This window comes from Pongo abelii, chromosome 11 (genome assembly GCF_028885655.2).
Source record: "Pongo abelii isolate AG06213 chromosome 11, NHGRI_mPonAbe1-v2.0_pri, whole genome shotgun sequence".
Classification (NCBI taxonomy): Eukaryota; Metazoa; Chordata; class Mammalia; order Primates; family Hominidae; genus Pongo; species Pongo abelii.
The window spans coordinates 100577744-100602807 of record NC_071996.2 but is presented as its reverse complement, the minus strand read 5'-3'; the positions used below and the strand labels follow the sequence as shown (position 1 = coordinate 100602807).

General features: G+C 43.1%; 1 protein-coding gene across 3 annotated transcripts in view; it reads left to right on the top strand.

Annotated features, from left to right (window-relative positions):
* The window catches only part of RFTN2 (raftlin family member 2), a 103530-nt gene extending 86622 nt beyond the window's left edge, over positions 1-16908 (top strand). Inside the window, exons 10-11 of one of the 3 annotated variants that reach the window (XR_008522599.2) lie at positions 10284-10644; positions 12846-12979. Coding sequence is in view for 2 of the 3 variants with exons in the window: in XM_054548772.2 (XP_054404747.1) it covers positions 12846-13118 (273 nt within the window). In the remaining variant the exon portion in view is untranslated. 3 annotated transcript variants of the gene reach the window in all.
* The last annotated feature ends 8156 nt before the right edge of the window (positions 16909-25064 follow it).

Below are 25064 nucleotides of genomic sequence, written 5' to 3'. Positions count from 1 at the left end.
GGCTTTGTGTGAGCAATAAAGCTTTTTAATCACCCGGGTGCAGGTGGGCTGAGTCCGAAAAGAGAGTCAGTGAAGGGAGACAGGGGTAGGGCGGTTCTATAGGATTGGGGTAGGTAGTGGAAAATTACAGTCAAAGGGGGTAGTTCTGTGGCGGGCAGGGGTGGGGGGTCACAAGGTGCTCAGTGGGGGAACTTCTGAGCCAGGAGAAGGAATTTCACAAGGTAATGTCATCAGTTAAGGCAGGAACCGGCCATTTTCACTTCTTTTGTGATTCTTGAGTTACTTCAGGCCATCTGGATGTATACGTGCAGGCTTGGGCTCAGAGGCCTGACATTCCTGTCTTCTTATATTAATAAGAAAAATAAAATGAAATAGTGGTAAAGTGTTGGGGTGGCGAAAATTTTTGGGGGTGGTATGGAGAGAGAATGGGCGATATTTCTCAGGGCTGCTTCAAGCAGGATTAGGGGTGGGGTGGGAACCTAGAGTGGGAGAGATCAAGTTGAAGTAGGATTTTGTGGTAAGGGGTGATATTGTGGGGTTGTTAGAAGGAGTATTTGTCATATAGAATGATTGGTGATGGCCTGGATGCAGTTTTGTATGAATTGAGAAACTAAACGGAAGACACAAGGTCCGAATAAGAGGAGAAAAACAGGTATTAAAGAACTAAGAATTGGGAGGACTCAGGACATCCAATTAGAGAGTGCCCAAGGGAGTTCAGCATAATTACTTGCTTGGATGGAGAGTTTTGGTGCTCTATCCTTGAGTTTTTTTATGTTGTCATACACCAGGCCAGATTGATTTAGGTAAAAACAACACTCTTCATTTAAAAATATACAGAGTCCTCATTTTTCAGCAGTGAGTAAGTCAAGGCCTCGGCAGTTTTGGAGGACAACTGCAGCTAGAGAGTCAACTTGGGCCTGAAGGACTGATAAAGTTTGTGATACGTCTGTGATGCTAGCAGAGAAGTCATTAGAGAGGCTACGAAAGGTCATGACAGAGGTTGAAATGCCTGCTATTCCAGTACCGAGAGCATTAGTGGAGGCAGAAAGTCCTAAACTGACAACCAAGGGAATTAGTGGAATAACTCTTTTTTGTCATGTCTGTGTCATGGGGGGAACAGGAAGCCCTTTGGTGCCATTTGCAAATTGAATTTTGGGAGTAAGGAAAACTAATGTGCATGTGCCTGTCCAATTAGCAGGTAGACACATGTAGGTAGAGGATCCACAGAGGAAGAAGAGACCTTGTGCAAAGCAAAACTAGAAATGCAAAGTAAAAAGATGAGAAGGAATACTAAAAGAAGTGTCTTGTACCCAGACTCCTAGGGATCCAGCTAGGGCGGCAGCTGTCAGAGCTTGTAATGGGGACTGATGGGGTAACTGCGTAGAGGGGGAGGTTCGATTTTCATGGTGTGTGAGAAAATGTTGAGTATCTACGAGCAACTTTTCACTGTTATTTACGGGGCTGGGTATAAGTAAACAAGAAGAGGGCCTGGGAGGAGAGTCTGACGAGCAAGGGGAAGGTAGCCAAGGATGGAGTGAAATACAGGGTGAGTGCCTTCTTAAGCAATAATTACTGCTAATGTTTTTAAGTTTGCCAGTATTGATAGAGGGCTTATCTGTAATACGGAGCTGGGAGGCTCTAATTGTTTCAGTGGTGTGTGTAGTTGGGCTTTGGAGATGAAGAGTGAAGGAACATCAGGAAGGTGAAAGGTTACCCAGGGGAATTCCAGTGAGTCTTTGCCAAGAGATACAAAAAGAAGCAGCCACAGGAATAGTAGTTTGTGTTGTGAGGGGTCCGAATATGTGGGGAGTAGAGTTGATATAAGGAGAAAGGTTTTTTTAAGTAAGTGCGGAGGAGGGCGGCAGCTTGCTAATGTCAAATGTCTGGGGAGGTCTTGCTGGACCTGTCTAGAAAGTAAAGAAGTTCTTCAGGCGGGTAAAGGTGAGGGTTGTTAAAGGAAGTTCGGAGGTGTAGGGAGACAGAAGATGTTGCCCAGTCTGTATGTAAGGCGGGGACAGCTGTGTAGGCACAGGAAGAAAGGGAAATGCAAAGCCAGCAATTGTTCGCTAAGGAGGGATTAGAAATGGCTAGGAGAGAGTGAGTGAGATTGATAGTGTGGTGGAGATAGCTGGGGAGAGGTAGAGGTGGCATAAGAATGGGAATGAGAATAAGAGTGAGTATAAAAGTAAAGAATAGAACTTCATCAGGGTGAAAGTATTGGAGTGTGCCCTGTCAGCAAAGATCATCTATTCACTTTAAGAGAGACTTATAAGTGGCAGTTTGAGGTAAAACCAGGAGATATCAGTCATGATGATTTGAAGGAAAACTGTAAACCAGCAGTGTAAACAAGGGCAGGGCATTTACAAGTAGTTGAGAATGGTGAATAGGAGTATGACTAGACAGAAGATAGTAGGGATGACAAGTTTTTGGGGCACAGTCCAAGTAGTGAGGGTGACTGCGTAAAGCCCTGTTGCAAAAAGTAGGGTAAGGATGAATAGACTTAATAGAATGAAGGGATGTATTAGGCTCATGAGGGTTATTACTGTTCTTCAGAAATGTGAGTGAGTTTAAGCGAAGTAGGAGAGAGTACTTGCGACTTCCAGGAGGAAGAGGAGGGATTAGGCTGGCTGTCCAATGGACACAGCTTTATTCTGGAATGGTGAACCCAGTGGGGAGGATCCTGCACGTGGACGGCAGTTGGGTTACTATAGGTGACTAAGTAGGGTCCAGTCCATCAAGGTTGTAGGGGGGTCAGATTCTTAACAAGAACTGATCGTCCAGCTAGGGTGTCTTCATATGGCTTGTAATCTGGAGTAGGCAAGAGAAGATAAGCAGCCTGGTGAATTTCCTATCTAGCCTGCTAGAGGACTGGAAGATATCCACCTAGAGGGCTGGTGTCTGGGATGAGGTTGGGGCCAAGCAAGAAAGTGCGTCCATGTAAAAGTTCAATGGGCTGTACCCTGTAGCATCTCGAGGACAGGTTCTAATCCTGAGAAGGGCAAGAGGTGGAAGTACTGTCCAGTCCTCATGTCTAAAACACAAAAAGCAATGGCAACAAAAGCCAAAATTGACAAATGGGATCTAATTAAACTAAAGAGCTTCTGCACAGCAAAAGAAACTACCATCAGAGTGAACAGGCAACCTACAGAATGAGAGAAAATTTTTGCAATCTACTCATCTGACAAAGGGCTAATATCCAGAATCTACAAAGAACTCAAACAAATTTACAAGAAAAAACAAACAACACCATCAAAAAGTGGGCAAAGGATATGAACAGACACTTCTCAAAAGAAGACATTTATGCAGCCAAAAAACACATGAAAAAATGCTCATTATCACTGGCCATCAGAGAAATGCAAATCAAAACCACAATGAGATACCATCTCACACCAGTTAGAATGGCAATCATTAAAAAGTCAGGAAACAACAGGTGCTGGAGAGGATGTGGAGAAATAGGAACACTTTTACACTGTTGGTGGGACTGTAAACTGGTTCAACCATTGTGGAAGACAGTGTGGTGATCTAGAACTAGAAATACCATTTGACCCAGCCATCCCATTACTGGGTATATACCCAAAGGATTATAAATCATGCTGCCATAAAGACACATGCAGACGTATGTTTATTGAGGCACTATTCACAATAGCAAAGACTTGGAACCAACCCAAATGTCCAACTATGATAGACTGGATTAAGAAAATGTGGCACATATACACCATGGAATACTATGCAGCCATAAAAAAGGATGATTTCATGTCCTTTGTAGGGACATGGATGAAGCTGGAAACCATCATTCTCAGTAAACTATTGCAAGGACAGAAAACCAAACAGCGCATGTTCTCACTCATAGGTGGGAATTGAACAATGAGAACACTTGGACACAGGAAGGGGAACATCACACACCGGGGCCTGTCGTGGGGTGGGGGGAGTGGGGAGGGATAGCATTAGGAGATATACCTAATGTAAATGATGAGTTAACAGGTACAGCACACTAACATGGCACATGTATACATATGTAACAAACCTGCACATTGTGCACATGTACCCTAGAACTTAAAGTATAATTTAAAAAAAAAAGAAGAAGAAGTACTGTCCAGTCCTTTTTCAGTTGGAGGCTGAGCTTGGTGAGGTCTTTAGTCCATTCTACCTTTCCTGAAGACTGAGGATGGTAAAGGGTATGAAGGTTCCACTGAATACCAAGAGCCTGAGAAACTGCTGGGGTGATTTGACTAGTAAAGGCCAGTCCATTATCGGAATGTATAAAGGTGGAAAGGCCAAACTGAGGAATTACGTCTGACAGAAGGGAAGAAATGACTGCAGTGGCCTTCTCAGACCCTGTGGGAAAGGCCTCTATCCATCCAGTTCAAGTGTCTACCCAGACCAAGAGGTATTTTAGTTTCCTGACTCAGGGCATGTGAGTAAAGTCAATTTTCCAGTCCTGGGAAAGCATCTGTTACCCAAAGCATCTGTGATGGTCCAGGAGGCTTCTGAGGTGATCGGGCAGCATCAGTCTTCAGCCTTTAAGCTGAGAAGATCTGGAGAGGAGTCAGTCAGAGAGCCTTGGGCCAGAGTTCCAGGGGCTCTTGGAGTGGCTGCCGGGTGAATTGGACAGTCCGATTTCCAGTGGGGTCCTACACAGATGGGACATGGCTTAGGAGGAATCCCAGGTTGCAGGCATTCCTTGGCCCAGTGGCCAGATTAGCCGGCACTTGAAGCAAGATCCTGGGGGAAGAGGTCTTGAAGGAATGCCTGACCACTGTGGCTTAGGCATTTGGAGGTTCTTATGTGCTGGAGATGTGGCTGGGGTTTCTCTCACAGCAGAGGCAAGTAATTGCAACTCTTCTCTATTATTGTGCACCTTGAAGGCGAGGTTAATTAAGTCCTGTTGTGGGGTTTGAGGACTAGAATTTTATTTTGGGGGCTTTTTTTAAATGTCGGGAGCAGATTGGGTAATAAAATGCATATTGAGAATAATATGGCTTTTTGCCCCCTCTGTGCCTAGGGCAGTAAATCAGCTAAGGGCTGCTTCCAAATGGGCCATGAACTGGGCTGGGTTTTTTATATTTGATGAAAGAGAGCCTAAATGCTAACTGATTTGGGAGAGGTTGGATAAAGAAAAAGGAGCATTAACCTTGACTATGCCTTTAGCTCCAGCCACCTCTTTAAGAGGAAATTGTTGGGCAGGTGGGGGAGGGCTAGTCGTGGAACAAAACTGTAAGCCAGACCAGGTGTGAGGAGGGGCAGTGATAGAAGGATTATAGGGTTGGGGAGTGGAGGCTGAGGAAGAATTGGAGCCTGATTCAGCCTGGCAGGGAGCAACCTGAGGAGGAGCAGTCTGGGGAGGAGGGGAGAGGTCAGATGGGTCGCTAGAAGAGGAAGATTGAAAAGACTCAGTGATGCTTGGGGTTGGGACTGAGGGGACAGGTAGGAGGGAAAGAAGGAGGATTTGGGACAAGTCACATTGGGAACAGAGGCTAGGGAGGGACCGATGTGTAAAAGAATGCCTGGACGTCAGGCACCTCAGACCGTTTGCCTATTTCACGACAAGAATTATCTAGATCTTGTAGGATGGAAAAATTGAAAGTGCCATTTTCTGGCTATTTGGAACAATTGTCGAGTTTGCATTGCGGTCAAGTGGCATTGGAGAAGAAAATAACGCATTTAGGTTTTAGGTCAGGTGTGAGTTGAAGAGGTTTTAAGTTCTTGAGAACACAGGCTAAGGGAGAAGAAAGAGGAATGGAGGATGGAAGGTTGCCCATAGTGAAGGAGGCAAGCCCAGAGAAAAGAAAGGGTAGAGACATGGAGAGAAGGGGTGGGGGGCAATTGCCCCCCAGGCAAGGTGGTGCTTACCACCCAGGGAAATTGGTACTTGCCACTAAGGTGAAGGATCAAGGCAGGCATCCCTGCAGTGATCAGACACCTCTGAAACATGGGTGAATAATCAGACAGGCGTCCCTGCAGTGATTAAACACCAAGGGAAGCGTGTCTTCCCGAGTCTGTGATGGCGCCAGAGTTTTGGGTTCACGCATAAAATGTGTCTCCTCTATCTCTACCAGAAAAGGAAAGGGACTGACATTAAGAGAAGGGAGAGATTGAAGGGTGGCACCAAGATTGAAAGGAGAAAGAGGTTGAGGGATAGTGAGAGAGGTTGGAGAAGAGAGTAAAAGAGGCAGCTTACCTGATTTAAAACTGGTGAGATGTTCCTTGGGCTGGTTGGTCTGAGGACCCAAGGTTGTAGGTGGATCTTTCTCACGGAGCAAAGAGCAGGAGGACAGGGGATTGATCTGCCAAGGGAGGTCCCCCAATCCGAGTCACGGCACCAAATGTCATGCGCATCCATGTGAAGAGACCACCAAACAGGCTTTGTGTGAGCAATAAAGCTTTTTAATCACCTGGGTGCAGGCGGGCTGAGTCCGAAAAGAGAGTCAGCGAAGGGAGATATGGGTGGGGCTGTTTTATAGGATTTGGGTAGGTAGTGGAAAATTACAGTCAAAGGGGGTAGTTCTCTGGCGGGCAGGAGTGGGGGTCACAAGGTAGGGGAATTTCTGAGCCAGCAGAAGGAGTTTCACAAGGTAATGTCATCAGTTAAGGCAGGAAATGGCCATTTTCACTTCTTTTGTGATTCTTCAGTTACTTCAGGCCATCTGGATGTATACGTGCTGGCTTGGGCTCAGAGACCTGACATAACAGTCATGTGGTAAAAAAAAGAAAAAAAGTGTGTGTTGGTACAGAAGTCTTTTTAGAGGTGCAGTGCTAAGTATTTTGCCATCTTTTAACATTTGAAATTTACATTTCGTGGCTGTTTACCTATTAATGCTTATTTTAAAGTGAATTACTATGAATATCTTATTATTCTGAATAGCATCCCATTTTTATTAAGAAATTTCTTGTTAAGTATGTGAGAATTGGCCTCTATTAGCTGATATATAATGAGGAATTTATTGCCAAATTTACCTTTGGCTCTAGCGCTGGTGAGGAAGGCAAGACCCAGGAAGCCCCCAGGGACCCCCACCTTCCCATTTTGATTCTGTCAGTGTTGAGAGCATTGAGAGCATCATTCAAGAGTGAATGCATTCCGGCTGGGCACGGTGGCTCACGCCTGTAACCCCAGCACTTTGGGAGGCTGAGGCAGGCAGATCACTTAAGTCCAGGAGTTCAACACCAGCCTGGCCAACATGGCAAAATCCCATCTCTATAAAAAATAGAAAAATTACCCAGGCGTGGTGGTGCACGCTTGTAATCCCAGCTACTCTGGAGGCTGAGGCAGGAGAATTGCTTGAGCTCAGGTGGTAGTCAAGCAATTGTAAATAGTAATGACTCTGAAAAGTCGAGAGGTGGTCAGTGCAGTGAGTGGAGATTGTGCTACTGCACTCCAGCCTGGGTGACAGAGAGAAACTCTGTCTCAAAAAAAAGAGTGAATGCATTCGTTATGCATGTGGGAAAGAGAGCCACTGGCCAGGCTTGAGAAAGGAGCGCAGTCTGGCAGTGTTCAGCAGCCGTATCTGAAGCCAAAAGACTGTATCCTTGCTGACCAATGCCCCAGTGCAGGGAAGAAGGTGCCGTTCTCAAATTTTGTACCTTTTCTGAGAGTAAATCTGTCAGGTTCCACCTCATATATTAATTTCAATAAATTTGGTGAATAGGAATAAACAGGAAAAGAACTGAAGAGCTGATATTTGCATTTGATGAATGCAAGGGTGCCAGTGGAAAATGTGACAACCACCAATCTGTGTCTAACTTGGGGCCACGAAGGTGGGCCTTTGTTGAGGAAGGACCTACTGTAGACTTTGTGAACCCCGAATATATGAGATAGGTCTCAGTTAATTTAGAAAGTTTATTTTGCCAATGTTAAGGACACACTCCCATGACACAGCCTCAGGAGGTCCTGATGACATGTGCCCAAGGTTGTCAGAGCACAGTTTGGTTTTATACATTTTAGGGAGACATGAGACATCAATCAACATATGTAAGATGAACTTTGGTTCCATCCAGAAAGGCGGGAAACTCCAAACGGGGAGGGGTAGATAAGAGAAAAGTGGCTGCATTATTTTGAGTTTCCATTAGCTTCTCCAAAAGAGGCAATCAGATATCCATTTATCTCAGTGAGCAGAGGGGTGAATTTGAATAGAATGGAAGGCAGGTTTGCCCGAAGCCATTCTCAGCATGACTTTTGCTTTTAGCTTGGTGATTTTGGGGCCCCAGGGGTTATTTTCCTTTCACAACTTTTTCCCTTAAACTTCCCCAACTCCGGTAACTTGGCCAAGAAAAAGAAGAGCTGCCTCTGAGCTGCCAATAAACTCCTTTCTATGCAACCCACTGGGGCTGTATCTTCCTGTACAAACAGTGTCCTAAACGGTATTACATTCCAGAGTAGCTCACAAAATCCCCTTTAATAAAGCTGTTTGTTTGCTTTGTATATTTGCTGTAAAAACCAGTAGAAAATACCTGGGTATTTTATGCACTGCATTTCAACAGATGAATCATTAACAAACTTCTGTAAGATCAGCCTGGGTATCTGATTTCTACAGTTTTTCTAAGAATTTTATAATTTTACCTCTTACATTTAGGAAAAATGCAACCCTAGTTCCCAAATAACATATAAGTGAATTTTCAGTAAATGAGCTCTTTGTAAACTGGGAAATTACTGTGATTTTTAAATGTATCTTTAAATCTATATTCAGTTTTATGTGCCTAGGAGGATATGATCATATTCTCTAATATCTGCCATGTTATCAGTATTAAATAAGCTCCTAAGGTCCAGACACAGTGGCTCACACCAGTAATCCCAGCACTTTGGGAGGCAGAGGTGGGCAAAATGCTGAGGTCATGAGTTCAAGACCAGCCTGGCCAACATGTTGAAACCCCATCTCTCCTAATAATACAAAATTAGCTGGCAAGGTGGCGCATGCCTGGAGTCCCAGCTACTCAGGAGGCTGAGGTGGGAGAATTGCTGGAACCCAGGAGGCAGAAGCTACAGTGTGCTGAGATTGCACCACTGCACTCCAGCCTGGGCAACAGAGCAAGACTCTGTCTCAACAACAACAACAAAAGGCTCTTATAATGAAATCTCATCAGGAGTCTGAACATCACAAGTTAAGCAGCTAATTCTCCTTGTTGTGTTTTCCCTTTTTTGACTTAGCTATCTTATTTTTTATATTATATATAAAATATATTTATAAAATATATGTATATATAAAATATATGTATATGTAAATATATGTATATATAAAATATATGTGTATATATAAAATATATATAATATATGTATATATAATATATGCATATATATAATATATGCGTTTATATAAAATATATGTGTATACATATATGTGTGTATATATATAAAAATATATGTGTGTATACATATATATATAAAAAATATATGTATATATATGACCTGAGGTCTCGCCATGTTGCCTAAGCTGGCCTCGAACTCCCAGGCCCAAGTAATCCTCCCATTTCAGCCTCCTGAGTAGCTGGGACTACAGGCTCATGCCACTTTGCCCAGCTAGATACCTTATTTTGACTTAAGTTGCCTGGGCAGAGACCACGTCCCCTTTATTCTGGACTGAACCAAGAATATTCTCTGCCCTCAGTAAATATTCATTAGCAAAAACATCCACAGTTGATTGGAGAGTCTGAATGAGCTGGATTGAATTGTTGAGCATTTATACTGTGTCAGGCAGAAGCAGTTTGCAGCAGGACAAGGAAAGGGTCCACTTCACCCTTGAAGACATTCTAGACACTTGCTCAAAATAAACTCAGTCTGAATTATCCGTGTATATTAGTCTGTTCTCACACTGCTAATAAAGAGATACCCAAGACTGGGTAATTTTTAAAGGAAAGATGTTTAATTGACTCACAGTTCCACATGGTTAGGGAGGCCTCATAACCATGGTGGAAGGTGAATGAGGAGTAAAGTCACGTTTTACATGGCAGCAGGCAAGACAGCATGTGCAGGGGAACACCCCTTTATAAAACCATCAGATCTAATAAGACTTATTCACTATTACAAGAACAGCATGGGAAAGACCCACCCCCATGATTCAATTACCTCCCACTGAGTCCCTCCAACAACACTTGGGAATTATGGGAGCTACAATTCAAGATGAGATTTGGGTGAGGACACAGCCAAACCATATCATTCCGCCCCAGCTCCTCCCAAATCTCATGTCCTCTCATTTCAAAACCAATCATGCTTACCCAACAGTTCCCCAAAGTTGTTTTTTGTTTGTTTGTTTGCTTGTTTGTTTTTGAGATGGAGTCTTTCTCTTGTTGCCCAGGCTAGAGTACAATGGTGTGATCCTGGCTCACTTCAACCTCCACCTCCCAGATTCAAGTGATTCTCCTGCTTCAGCCTCCCAAGTAGCTGGGATTACAGGCGTGTGCCACCACACTCAGCTAATTTTCATATTTTTAGTAGAGATGAGGTTTCACCATGTTGGTCAGGCTGGTCTCAAACTCCTGACCTCAAGTGTTCCTCCCATCTCAGCCTCCCAAAGTGCTGGGATTACAGGTGTAACCCACTGCACCTGGCCAAAAGTCTTAACTAATTTCAGCATTAATTCAAAAGTCCACAGTCCAACATCTCATCTGAGACAAGGCAAGACCCTTCTGCCTATGACCCTGTAAAATCAAAAGCAGGTTAGTTACTTCCTAGATACAATGGGGGTACAGGCATTGGGTAAATACATCCATTCCAAATGGGAGAAATTGGCCAAAATGATGGGTTTTGGACTTGCCCCATGCAAGTCCAAAATCAAGCGGGGCAATCAAATCTTAAAGCTCTAAAATTATCTCCTTTGACTCCCTGTCTAACATCCAGGTCACACTGATGCAAGAGATGGGTTCCCATGGCCTTGGGTAGCTCTGCCTCTGTGGCTTTGCAGGGTACAGCCCCCCTCCTGGCTGCTTTCATAGGCTGGCATTGAGTGTCTGCAGCTTTTCCAGGTGCACAGTGCAAGCTGTCAGTGGATCTACCATTCTGGGGTCTGGAAGACGGTGGCCCTCTTCTCACAGCTCCTCTAGGCAGTGTCCCAGTAGGGACTCCATGTGGGAGTTTCCACCCCACAATTCCCTTCCACACTGCCCTAGCAAGGTTCTCCATTAGGGCTCCATCCCTGCAGCACACCTCTACCTGGACATCCAGGTGTTTCCATACATCCTCTGAAATCTAAGCAGAGGTTCCCAAACCCCATTTCCTGACATCTGTGTACCCACAGGCCCAAAATAACATGTGAGCCACCAAGGCTTGGGGCTTGCACCCTCTGAATAAACAGCCTGAGCTCTACATTGGCCCCATATAGCCATGGCTGGGACGCAGGGCACCAAGTCCCGAGATTGCACAAAGCAGCAAGGCCCTAGGTCTGGCCCACAAAAACACTTTTTCCTCCTACGCCTCCAGGCTTGTGATGGGAGGGGCTGCCGTGAAATGCCCTGGAGACATTTTCTCCATTGTCTTGGCAATTAACTTTTGGCTCCTTGTTATTTATGCAAATTTCTGCAGCCAGCTTAAATTTCTTCTCAGAAAATTGGTTTTTCTTTTCTATGGTATCATCAGTCTGCAAATTTAAACATAAGTTCCAATTCCGAACCATATCTTTGTGAATACATAAAACTGAATGTTTTTAACAGTACGCAAATCACCTATTTAATGCTTTGCTGCTTAGAAATGTTTTCTGCCAGGTGCCCTAAATCATCTCTCTCAAGTTCAAAGTTCCACAAATCTTGAGGGCAAGGGCAAAATGCCACCAGTCTCTTTGCTAAAACATAGCAAGAGACACCTTTGCTCCAGTTCCCAACAATTTCCTCATCTCCATCTGAAATCATCTCAACCTGGACTTCATTGTCCATATCACTATAAGCATTTTGGTCAAAGCCATTCAACAAGTCTCTAGGAAGTCCCAAACTTTCCCACATTTTCCTGTCCTCTTCTGAGTGCTTCAAACTGTTCCAACCTCTGCATGTTACCCAGTTACAAAGTCGCTTCTACATTTTTGGGTATTTTTATAGCACCCCCCGCCACTCTACTAGTACCAATTTACTGTATTAGTCTGTTCTCATCCTGCTAATAAAGACATACCCAAGACTGTGTAGTTTACAAAGGAAAGAGGTTTAATTGACTCACAGTTCCACGTGAAGAGGCCTCACAATCATGGCAGAAGGCAAATGAGGAGCAAAGTCATGTCTCACATGCTGGCAGGCAAGAGAGACCATGTGCAAGGGAACTCCCCTTTATAAAACCATCAGATCTCATGATACTTATTCATAGGATAAGACCCACCCCCATGATTTGACTACCTCCCACCGGGCCCCTCCCACAACACATGGGAAATATGGGAGTTACAATTCAAGATGAGATTTAGGTGGGGACACAGCCAAACCATATCACTGTGACTCTTCTGTGCAGCCTGTGCCTACATGACATGGGTGTAAGGTGGCCATCAAAGCACCTTTTCTGCTCTATAGATCCCAACTAACACTAAGAAGAAAAATATATTAGTATTTATACCTTGCTTTGTTCTCCCAAAGTATGATTTCAACAAATTTCCTTCCTTAGAGATGTCATTGAGCGCCGAGATGTGTACATAACATACCCACCAATAAGAATGATGTTGCCAGGAACCTACAAAAAGTTACAAAACAGGGAGAAGGGAGTTCATTTGTATTTGGGTGGAGAGGGGAATGTGGAGGTGGCTCTGAGCTGGTGGTTGAAGATGAGCAGGATTTTGAAGAGCTGGGGAAAAAGACATTCCTGGAGGCAGAAAGGCAGCATGTGCTAGACCAGAGGGACAGGAAACACCCATCTTTTTAACTCTCCTGGTCGCCAATGTCTTGTGTTTCAGAAGAAAGCCAGCCGCCGCATAAAAGGTGAAGACAAGAACAAAGCCACTAGTAGGAGCATCGGATTAGACACAACCACGCCACAACCTGCAGAGAGCAGACACCCGCCTGAGGAGTGCCGCCTTTCTCCCTCCCGGGAATGCTGGACAAAAGAGGGAAGGCTGGCACAGCACAACAGCTTCTCTGGGTTCAGCAGCAGTGACAGCGTCCTCCGGGAATTAGACGACGGACAGTTTGATCAGGAAGATGGCGTGACTCAGGTCACTTGTATGTGAGCCATGAGGTGAAGCAAAGGAAGGCCCTGTAAATAATTGTTAAAATCATTGCCAACTGACTTTATTGTATTACTTTCGCTGCATTTATGTAATATTTTTGAATTTTTCCAGACTCAGCCTTTCCTCTAATCTATGTAAACTTTGGCACAACCTCCCAGACAAGGAAGAATAACCAACATATTTATACATTTAGAATCATGTTTACACTTCTCTCAACTAAAACATCTGGTTAAACAGATGTTCCATTCGGTTATTACACAATAATCTATTTCAGCTTCTCATGAATGTACAAAGTAGACTTTCTTACAATTCCTGGTAAGGAGACTGAATATCTCAATCAGTATTTTACCTAATTAGAGAGAGTTCTCAGGAAGTTACGGTCTTATTTAAGCTGAAAAATAACCTCTCTTTCTCTTTCTTTTTTTTCTCTCTCTCTCATACACACACACAGCTAATTAGTGAAAATAAATATCTATTTCCCAAATATAACAATTAATCCACATTTTGTCTTTAACTATAGCATGTATATACAAAGCAAGCCTCTATGTGTTAAAATATTTTTTGAAAAAATCTTTTTTATATGTCTTTGCTTTAAAGGGTCATGTCACCAACCCTGTACTGATTAATTGCCCATATATGTTGTTGCTCCTAAAAGCCTAAAAATGCAGACAGCAAAGCAGCATCTCTTAAAATTCAATATGAAAAGAACCCATAATCTCAATACATAAATACCTTAGTAGAGAGTAAGATTTAATTTTTTTTATTTTAAAGTCCAAATACTATGAAGAGGAAAAACATCAACTTCAAGTTGAAACTGAAGTCTTTTACATCTGTCTAGATTTGAATTCTGCTTTTATTTTGACTTGTTAAATCCTGAAGAGTGTTGAAATCTAGAATTTTCAATCCAGCAGGAGTAGAAAGATGCTCATAGCACACGCGATATGTATGATAACCTATTTTGTTTCATCTTGCTTTTCTTTCCCCTTCTAATAGAGGTGGCTTTGCCTTGACCCAGTCTTTAACAATCTTTAAAATTCTACAAAATAGAGGATTTTCGTTTATCTATGAAAGGCTTACTTTGAAAGATGGAACCTTCAAGTGAATTACAACTTACTCTATCATTGATGAATTCAGCCTATTATATATTTTTATTAACATTGATGTTGACATTGTAAGATCATTTTAATAATAAAATATCATTTTTATTGGGTTATTATTTTATTGAACACAAATATTCATATAATATGTTTGGTTTTGGGGTTTTTTGTGGCTTTTTTTGAGATGGAGTCTCACTCTGTCACCCAGGCTGGAATGCAGTGACACAGTCTCAGCTCACTGCAACCTCCACCTCCTGGGTTCAAGTGATTCTCCTGCCTCAGCCTCCAGATTAGCTGGAACTACAGGCAGTGTAAGCCACCACGCCCAGCTAATTTTTGTATTTTTAGTAGAGATGGGGTTTCACCACGTTGGCCAGGATGGTCTGAATCTCTTGACCTCGTGATCTGCCTGCCTCGTCCTCCCAAAGTGCTGGGATTACAGGCGTGAGCCACCATGCCTGGCCCTCATATAGTGTGTTTTATACATATAATAGGTATGTATTACATGTTATCAGTTATATAGTGTATCTAAACTAAGTCAATCTCCATTAATTGCTGATAAAATTAACAGGAATTATTCCACTTTTATTATCCAGAAGTACAGTATAAAGGAATTTAAGAATGTTCTGCTCAGTCTTATTCTATAGCAATAGCTGTCAACAATATTTGCAGAAATGGTTTTTGTTTTGACTTTTAGTTGGACTTGAGTTCCATAATCAAGAGTTAGTGGATTTTTGGTAGAAACAATCACTCCTTCCGGAGTCCACAAAATGTAATGAAGTTAGGAAGCACAAAGAACAAATCAGAAAGATCCATTTTTCCCAATGCCAGGGTCTACAAGAGGTAGAGACTTCTTTATCATTCAGTCCATATATATAGGGGATTGGAAGTAGTAAATTAAAAACAGAAATAGAAATTTATATTTGACTAAGAAAAAGCTCAGAAATATAGCAATAACTTTTTTTTTTTTTTGAGACAGAGTCTCACTCTATTGCCCAGGCTGCAATCTCAGCTCACTGCAACCTCCGCCTCCCAGGTTCAAGTGACTCTCCTGCCTCAGCCTCCTGAGTAGCAGGGATTACAGGCCTGCACCACCATGCCTGGCTAATTTTTGTAATTTTAGTAGAGATGGGGTTTCACCGTGTTGGCCAGGCTGGTCTCGAACTCCTGGCCTCAAGCAATCTACCCAGCTTGGCCTTCCAATGTGCTGGGATTACAGGTGTGAGCCACTGTACCCAGCCAAGCAATTGCTTTTTTAAAAAATTTGTGTAAGCATACTTTCTCAGTTTATTTTTTTCCCCTCCCCTCTCACTTTATTTTTAATCTGAGTTATTTCTTCTTATTAAAATAACTTTTATTAAAATAAACTTACTAGTCTGTCATATCCTCAAAACTTGTTTTAGAAGCATTTGCTCCAACAATTACCCTTAAGTTATGTGATGAATTTGTATGATAGTGAATAATTTATGGCCAAGTTGTTCTAGAGCATTTTAAATATGTGTAAATAGCTCTGAGCCTATTCTTTTTAAAAAAAGGAACAAAACCTGAGCTCTCTATGCCTAAGGAGTTAAATATGTCTAATTTTATTATCTGCCAGTTGTATATTCAGTTCTTTTTATAACACTACAGATTTCCTTAGGGGCTCTGGCATGTGAATTTTTAAAACCTGTAAGTTATAATGAAAGGTATCAAGATCCCAGATGTCGGGTGAAGATCTGCCATTCCCCTTGGTGTAGTATCTATGGCATTTTCATCTTTGTTTTCAATAACCAAGTGTTAATTCCATCCCCTTTGGATTGTATATCACCTTGTTATCTTTCATGGACACATTTAACACCTACCTAATCACCAGGGAAATCAGCTCTATCAGTGTCACTACAATTCATTTCAGTAAAAGAGAAAAGGAAAGGTCACCCTCTTTGAGAGATTCTAGGGCTTTTAGGATGAGAAGAAGCAGGAGACAGAGCTACAGTCTATTCAAATCACAACTATCTCCAAATCATTGGTGTTATCAGGTGCAGGTGTTTATATATTTGAATATAAATGTAACAGATGCATTTTCATTTCTTTCATTCTGGAGTGCGGGAGGAGCTGGCCCGTTTTCCCACCCTTGCCTGTTATTGATTCCTCACCACCATTCCTTCTTTGCCGGAAGGACTGTGGCCCTTTCCGTCCCCATATGGCTAAAGAGGATTTCTTTCTCTTAACTCTTCAGAGCCCCAGAGTAGTACTGTATGGAAAGTGTAAATTCAGATAGAGAATCAAATGAAGGGAAATTGCCAACAGTGGGGATAGTATATAACTAAGCACACATTATATAAAAATGTACTAGTGGATACATAGAAAAACTAGCTAAATGTTACTCATCAGAACTTGTAACACATCAATTTAAATAACATTTGCTGGTAATCTATCATCCCTTGAGAATGAATTTTATTTGTGCAATAGTGCAAAGTTTGCAGAACCAGGTCTGTCAGATGTTTAAGTTCTGAGATGGTGTTCGAGGCAGAAAATTAGGCAAAACTGTAAAATGATGAGCCTCAGTTTTGGTGAGGTTCATAAAGTTTTGGTGAAGACGACTGCAAAAGAAATGGGTTCTAAACATGTTTTGAGCGTTCAAATTATTGTATGTAAAAGTACCAAGTAATTAAATCAATAGAGGGAATAAATGGAACATTTATGTGTAAGATAAATGTATAAGTATCAAGGTGAGTTTTTTGTTTGTTTGTTTTTGTTTGTTTGTTTGAGACAGAGTCACACTCTGTTGCCCAGGCTGGAGTGCAGTGGCGTGATCTCGGCTCACTGCAGCCTCTGCCTCCTGGGTTCAAGCGAAATTCTCCCACCTCAGCCTCCCGAGTAGCTGGGACTACAGGTGCACACCACCACACCCAGCTAATTTTTCTATTTTTAGTCAAGTAAGGTTTCACCATGTTGGCCAGGCTGGTCTTGAACTCCTGGCCTCAAGTGATCCACCCACCTCGACCTCCCAAAGTGCTGGGATTACAAGCGTGGGCCACCACGCCCAGCCAAGGTGAGTTTTTGAAGGCTTATGTAAGCCACATTGTTACCTGTAAGCAACAGAACTTAACTTGGCTTATTTAGCAATAAAGGAGTTTTTTGTTGTTTTGGTTTTTTGTGGGTTTTTGGTTTTTGTTATTTTTTGTTTTTTTGAAACAGTCTCACTCTGTCATCCAGGTTGGAGTGCAGTGGTGTTATCATAGCTCATTGCAGCCTCAATCATCCTGAGCTCAAGCAGTCCTCCTACCTCAGCCTCCCAAGTAGCTGGGACTACAGGTGCCACCACACCCGGGTAATTTTTGCGTTTTTTATAGAGACAGGGTTTCACCATGTTGCCCAGGCTGGTCTTGAACTCCTGGGCTCAAGCATTCCCTCCCGCCTTGGCCTCCCAAAGTGCTGGGATTACAGGCATGAACCACGGAACCCAGCCCAATAAAGGAGTTTATTTCAAAAGATATCTGGAGGCCAGGCACAGTCACTCACACCTGTAATCTCAGCTGAAGGAAGGCTGAGGAGGACGGATCACTTGAGGCCAGGAGTTCCAGACTTTTGTTCTACAAAGAATACAAAAATTAGCTGGGCATGGTGGCTGGTGCCTATGATCCCAGCTACTCAGGAGGCTGAGGTGGGAGAATCACTTGAGCCCAGGAGGTGGAAGTTGCAGGGAGCCAAGACTGCACCACTGCACTCCAGCCTGGGCAACACAGTGAGACCCTGTCCTACCACACACCCACCTCCAAAAAAATATCCGGAACTGGACTTCATCAAAATTTTAAATTTCTGGCCAGGCACAGTGGCTCATGCCTGTAATCCCAGCACTTTGGGAGGCCAAGGCGGGTGGATCACTTGAGGCCAGGAGTTCGAGACCAGTGGCCAATATTGCAAAACCCCATCTGCATTTTTTTTTTTTTTTTTTTTTTTTTGAGATGGAGTTGCACTCTGTCTCCCAGGCTGGAGTGCAGTGGTGCAATCTCGGCTCACTGCAACCTCTGCCTCCCGGGTTCAGGCCATTCTCCTGCCTCAGCCTCCCAAGTAGCTGAGACTACAGGCATGCGCCACCACGCCTGGCTAATTTTTTTTGTATTTTCGGTAGAGACGGGGTTTCACCATGTCAGCCAGGATGTTCTCAATCTCCTGACTTCATGATCCGCCCGCCTCGGCCTCCCAAAATGCTGGGATTACAGGCGTGAGCCACTGCGCCCAGCCCCATCTCTATTAAAAATGCAAAAATTAGCCGGACATGGTGGCATGAGCCTGTAGTCTCAGCTACTCAGGAGGCTGAGGTGAGAGAATTGCTTGAATCCGGGAGACAGAGGTTGCAGTGAGCTGAGATTGCCCCCACTGCACTCCAGCCTGGGCGACAGAGTGAGACTCTGTCTCAAAAAAAAAAAAATTAAATTTCTGTTAATCAACACTCCTAATTTAAGAAACAGCAGGCCACAGACTGGGAGACTATATTTGCAAAGCATATATGACAGAGGATTCATATCACAAATATAGAAACGACTCCTATAAAATCATAAAAAGACATGGCGCCTAATTATAAATTGGCAAAAGGCTTAAATAGACACTTCACATAAGAAAATATACAGACCTCTGCTTCTAGAAAGATGGAATAGATTCCTCCCGTGATCTATAACTAAAAACCCTGAACATTGTATGTAAAATAAACATAAGAAGACCAGTGGTCAGTTCCTTGGTGTTATTTTTGCCTCATTTATCTCAGACTTGGAGATGAAGAAGCCAGCAACTTGGAAATACCAATGTTCCAGACCAAAAATCTCCAGCAAAAGCCTAGTAAGAGCAAATATTTAGACAATAAACACTCTACTCCAGCCAAATACCACAGAAGAACCTGTGGCCGATCCCCACCTATACCAGCAAAAGCCAAGTGGGGAGCCTAGTGTTCCACCCTCAGGAGACTATAACAAGGGGCCCTAACACCCCACCAAGATGGTAACAGAGAGGGATGAGTAAGGAGCTGGGACTTTCATTCTTGCTAGACAGTAGCAAGCCCCTAACCCTCATGCCACAGTGTCAGTGGAGATCATGCAGGGAGGTTGAACTTTCACCCCCACCCGAGTAATGAAGTACCCCTCTTCTCTCCACAGGGGTGATGTCAAAGGAGGCTTAATGGAGAGTCAGGACTTTCACTATTGCCACTACCACTGAGGTGTCAATGGAGATGATAGAGAGCTAGCATGCCCACTTCTGCCTATAGTAGGGAGGAATCTTCCTCCTTTTCCCTAAGGGAGATGTTGAGTGGGAAGACTGTCAGCAGACGTTGAGTGAGAAGATGGGTCTTCCACCCCCACTTGGTAGTAACTAGGCAGTAGGCCCCATTCCCCTGCTGTAGTGGAGTCAGAAAAAGCCAAGTAACACAGAAGGCATAAATAAGACCCAGAGTCTCATAAGTAATATGCAAATGCCCAGGTTTCAATAGAAAATTACTCATGCCAAGAACCAGGAAGATGCCAAACTAAATGAATAAAGACAATAAAGAGATGCCAACACCGACTGAGATGGCAGAGATGTTAGAATTATCTTTAAAAAATTTTAAAGCACCTATGATAAAAATGCTTCAATAAATAATTATGAAACAAATTAAAAGATAGAAAACCTCAGCAGATAAATAGAAGAACCAAGTGGAAATTTTAGAACTGAAAAATACAATAACCAAAATAAAAATCTCAGTGGATGAGTTCAACAGCAGAATGGAGGGGACAAAAGAAATCTATGAACTAGAAGATAGAACAATATAGAAATCACCCAATCTGTACAACAAAGAACAAATAGGCTGCTTCCAAAAAAACCAACCAATTGGGCCAGGCGTGGTGGCTCATGCTTGTTATCCCGGCACTTTGGGAGGTCAAGGTGGGCGGATCACCTGAGGTCAGGAGTTTGAGACCAGCCTGACCAACATGGAGAAACCCCTTCTCTACTAAAAATACAAAATTAGCCAGGCGTAGTGGCGCATGCCTGTAATCCCAGCTACTTGGGAGGCTGAGGCAGGAGAATCGCTTGAACCCAGGAGGCGGACGTTGCAGTTAGCCAAGATTGTGCCACTGCACTCCAGCCTGGGCAACAAGAGCAAAACTCCGTCTCAAAAAATAAATAAATAAATAAATAAATAAATAAATAAATAAATAAATAAATAAAACCCAACAGACCCTCAGGACCTTGCACTATTAGAAGTTAACAAAAGAAGATCTAATATTCATACCGTCAGAGTTATGGTGGAAGGACTGGAGAAAGCACTTGAAGAACTAATGGCTAAAAACTTCCCAAATTTGATAAGGGACATAAATTTACAGATTTGGGAAAGTAAAACAATAGTGATGGAAATCAGAATAGTGACTGCTTGTGGGTGTGGGGGTTGGGGGTGGGAGCTGGTTGACTGCAAAGGCACTCAGGGGAACTTTCTGGGGTGATAGAAATGTCCTATCTATTTGGTTGAAAGTGAACACTGGTATATACAATTGCCAAAACTCATTGAACTCTGTACACTTAAGATAGGTATATTTTGCTCTACGTAAATTATACCTTAATTTAAAAAATATTTATTGAGGAATTCACAGAATTGTTGGAAGAGCTAGATAACCAAGCTCAGTGCTAAGCTTCCAGGAACAATGTGCACACCTACGCAAGAGAACAAGCTTGTTGGTTGCACCAAGCACAGCTACCAGGAATCCAGCTGTTCAGTCTAAAACTGCAGCTCCTTTGCAGGACCACACACTCCCAACACTCAAAACTCAAATGTTTCTGCTGCCATCCTGGCCAGCAAAATGGCTGTCTTTCGTGCAGCTTTCTTCCTCTCATGCCTCACTTGTGGACCTGAGTATTGCATGAGGGAGCCCGAGCTCTAGCTTGGGAGTATTCTCGTCCTGCAGAATGCAGAATATGCAGAATGAGTATTTTGAGTTCTGGGTAAGCAGAACTCATCAGGCTCAAGATTCCCCAAACATGGCACACATATTTAAAAGTCACCAGTCAGCCAGAAAACGTGACACATGTGTATTCGTCTGTTTTTGCATTGGTATAAAGAAATACCTGAGACTAGGTAATTCATAAAGAAAGGGGGCTTAATTAGCTCATGGTTCTGCAGGCTATACAAGAAGTATGGGCTGGCATCTGCTTAGCTTCTGGAGAAGTGTCAGGAAACTTTCAATTACGGCAGATGGCAAAGGGGAAGTAGGCACCTCTTACATGGCTGGAGCAGGAGCAGGTGGGGTGGTGCTACACACTTTCAAAACAACCACACCTCGGCCAGGTGCGCTGGCTCACACCTGTAATCCCAACACTTTGGGAGGCTGAGGCAGGCGGATCACAAGGTCAGGAGTTCGAGACCAGCCTGGCCAATATGGTGAAACCCTATCCCTACTAAAAATACAAAAATTAGCTAGGCATGGTGGGCGCCTGTAGTCCCAGCTACTCGGAAGGCTGAGGCAGGAGAATCGCTTGAACCCAGGAGCCGGAGGTTGCAGTGAGCCAAGATCGCACCACTGCATTCCAGCCCAGGCGACAGAGTGAGACTCTGTTTCAAAAAAAAAAAAAAAAAACCAACCACATCTCATGCTAATTCACTCACTCACTGTCATGAAAACAGCACCAAGGGATGATGCCAAACCGTTAGAAACCTCCCCCGTGATCAATTACCTCCCACCCGGCCCCACCTCCAACATTGGGAATTACAATTCAACATGAGATTTGGGCAGAGACACAGATGCAAACCATATCAACATATTTACTACAAATAATGACCTTCAATCAGATTTGTTTTCAAGAAAAAGCAAACTCATGACCTAGAAGGTCTTGGTCCTGGGTCTCATTTAGGGACAGACACATGGTATCATAGCTAGATAAGGCTTATCTTCACCAATTTGGTTAAGGATGCTGTTTATTACACCATGTTAGAAGGACCGTTAAGGATGTTAAAAATGCTTGCAGCCATAAAAAAAGAATGAGTTCATGTCCTTTGCAGGAAAAAGGATGAAGCTGGAAATCATCATCCTCAACAAACTAACACAGGAACAGAAAACCAAACACCGCCATATTCTCACTCATAAGTGGGAGTTGAACAATGAGAACACATGGACACAGGGAGGGGAACATCACACACTAGATCCTGTCAGGGGGTGGGGGCAGGAGGAGGGAAAGCATTAGGACAAATACCTAATACATGTGGGACTTAAAACCTAGATGATGGGTTGATTGATAAGTGCAGCAAACCCACCATGGCACATGTATGCCTATGTAACAAACCTGCACGTTCTGCACATGTAACGTAAAGTAAAATAAAAAATAAATAGGCCAGGTGTGGTGGCTCATGCCTATAATCCCAGCACTTTGGGAGGCCGAGGTGGGAGGATCACGAAATCAAGAGATCGAGACCATCCTGGCTAGCAAGGTGAAACTCCGTCTCTACTAAAAATACAAAAAATTAGCCGGGTGTGGTGGCATGCGCCTGTAGTCCTAGCTACTCAGGAGGCTGAGGCAGGGGAATCGCTTGAAACTGGGAGGTGGAGGTTGCAGTGAGCCGAGATCACACCACTGCACTCCAGCCTGGGCCACAGAGAGAGACTCCATCTCAAAAAAATAATAAATAAATAAATATGTTATAAAATATTTGTACTAAATCCTGTAAAATTTGCAGAATAAAAAGATGTCAAGGCCCAGCGCAGTGGCTCACGCCTGTAATCCCAGCACTTTGGGAGGACGAGGCAGGCAGATCATGAGGTCAAGAAATCAAGACCATCCTGGCCAACATGGTGAAACCCCATCTCTACTAAAAATACAAAAATTAGCTGGACGTGGTGGCACACGCCTGTAGTCCCAGCTAGTCAGGAGGCTGAGGCAGGAGAATCGTTTGAACCCAGGAGGCGGAGGTTGCAGTGAGCCAAGATCATGCCACTGCACTCCAGCCTGGCAACAGAGCAAGACTCCACCTCAAAAAAAAAAAAGTCAAGTCCTAAAGAAAGGAAGGAGACAAACTATTGAGTGTCTACTATTTACCAGACACGAGGTCATGAGCTTTTGCACATGCTGTTACATCCTCGAAACAGTCAGCTAAGGTTGACTTTATCCCAGTTCACAGATGAGGAAACAGACCCAGAAAGTTTAACTACATCACTAATGATGCATAGATTTGAAGTGGGGAAACTAGAACTCAGAATGTGGCTTGATTCCAAGTCCCCTGATTATTGAGAAGTACTTAGATGCTCCAACTCAACAGAGTATCTCTCCTTTGTTCTTCTCTGTTCCAAGCATTTAATTAGGAATCATTCAAGCTAGAGAGAGAATCCAATAGATAATGCAAAGTACTGATTAAGCTACCTGACTGCTACCAAACTCTATATATCAATGCTAAAACTGTCTATATATCAACACCCTTTTCATGTCTACTTCCAGTTCCCTCACAAATCATCAGGCCACAGAGTGAGACTGCCAATACGGTTGATTGATTAGGGAGAAATTCAAGGATAATGTGATTGGTCATTCTGTAACAGTAAAAGAAAAAGAGTGAAGGAAAGCTCACATTTGGGAAATAGGAAAAAGAGACATAGGAACAAATGAAAAAGGAGATCATCATCTAAGAACATCCTTCCGAGGTGATGGTAGACCAGCTGTCCTTGTCTTTGATGTGAGATCTTGGACAAGTTGCTTAACCTCTTTCTTTGAGATTTACTTTATCTGTAAAATAGGGATGGTCGCGTATCTATTTCATAATTGCACAAATGCAGCATCTGTCACTTTAGTTGTTATTGTTGCTATATCTAGACAGCCACTTCAAAGGAAAATCAGTTCTAGTAATATAAGAATGCCTTTTTTTTTTAAAGGCCAGAGCGCAGTGGTGTGAACATGGCTCACAGCCTCGACCTCCCAGCCTGAAGTGATCCTCCCACCTCAGCCCCTCAAGTAGCTGGGACTATGGGACTACAGGCATGTGCCACCGCGCCCGGCTAATTTTTGTATTTTTAGTAGAGACAGGGTTTCACCATGTTGCCAAGGCTGGCCTCAAACTCCTGGGCTCAAGTGATCCACCCATCTCGCGTCCCAAAGTACTGAGATTGCAGGTATGAGCCACCATGCAAGGTCAAGAATGCTTTTTTTTTCACTTCTGAAAAAAAAAATAAATTTTCAAGACCCCTAAATTTATTATGCCAAGGGGAAAGTAAGCCTTGGAGACTGAGTCACATAGCATGTTTGCAACTTCTGCTGCTTAGATTGTAGATTTACTCTCTTAAATAGTTCTTGTTCTATTAAGTGAGTGACTAAGAGAGAGCAGGGACCAGACATCCTTCGCTTCCAATCACTGATATTTGTTATACATTAACTGCCTCCTACATTGTCCTGTATCTATCTCAGACCAGAATGCACAAAAGACCCTGTGACTTTTACAGCTTCAGTGTGAATATTACATCCTCAGTGTCTCCTGAAAGAAAAAGACTACCTCAACTAATCAGATCATTGTAACTTGTAACTATGCATCAAGCCTTATATAAAAAGATGCTGAAATTCTGTTAAGCTTCCCGAAACTTTGCCTGTATAAACAATCCCAAACTTCTACACTTCGGAACACTGACTTCCATTCTTTGGAATCTGTGCTTCCTGGGCAGCCATCCTCAAACTTTGCACTTGCATAAACTCTCTTTCAACTAGCTTCTGACCCTTCTGATTATTTTTAGGTTGACACTTCTTTTACCTATTGAGTCATTTCCCTGCAAAACATTATCTCAATTGCTGCAAAAGAAGTTCCAAAGGGTGCACTAAGGCAAAAAATATCAATGAAAAAAACCAATACAAAATGGAAATCGAGTTATTCTTATTTTCT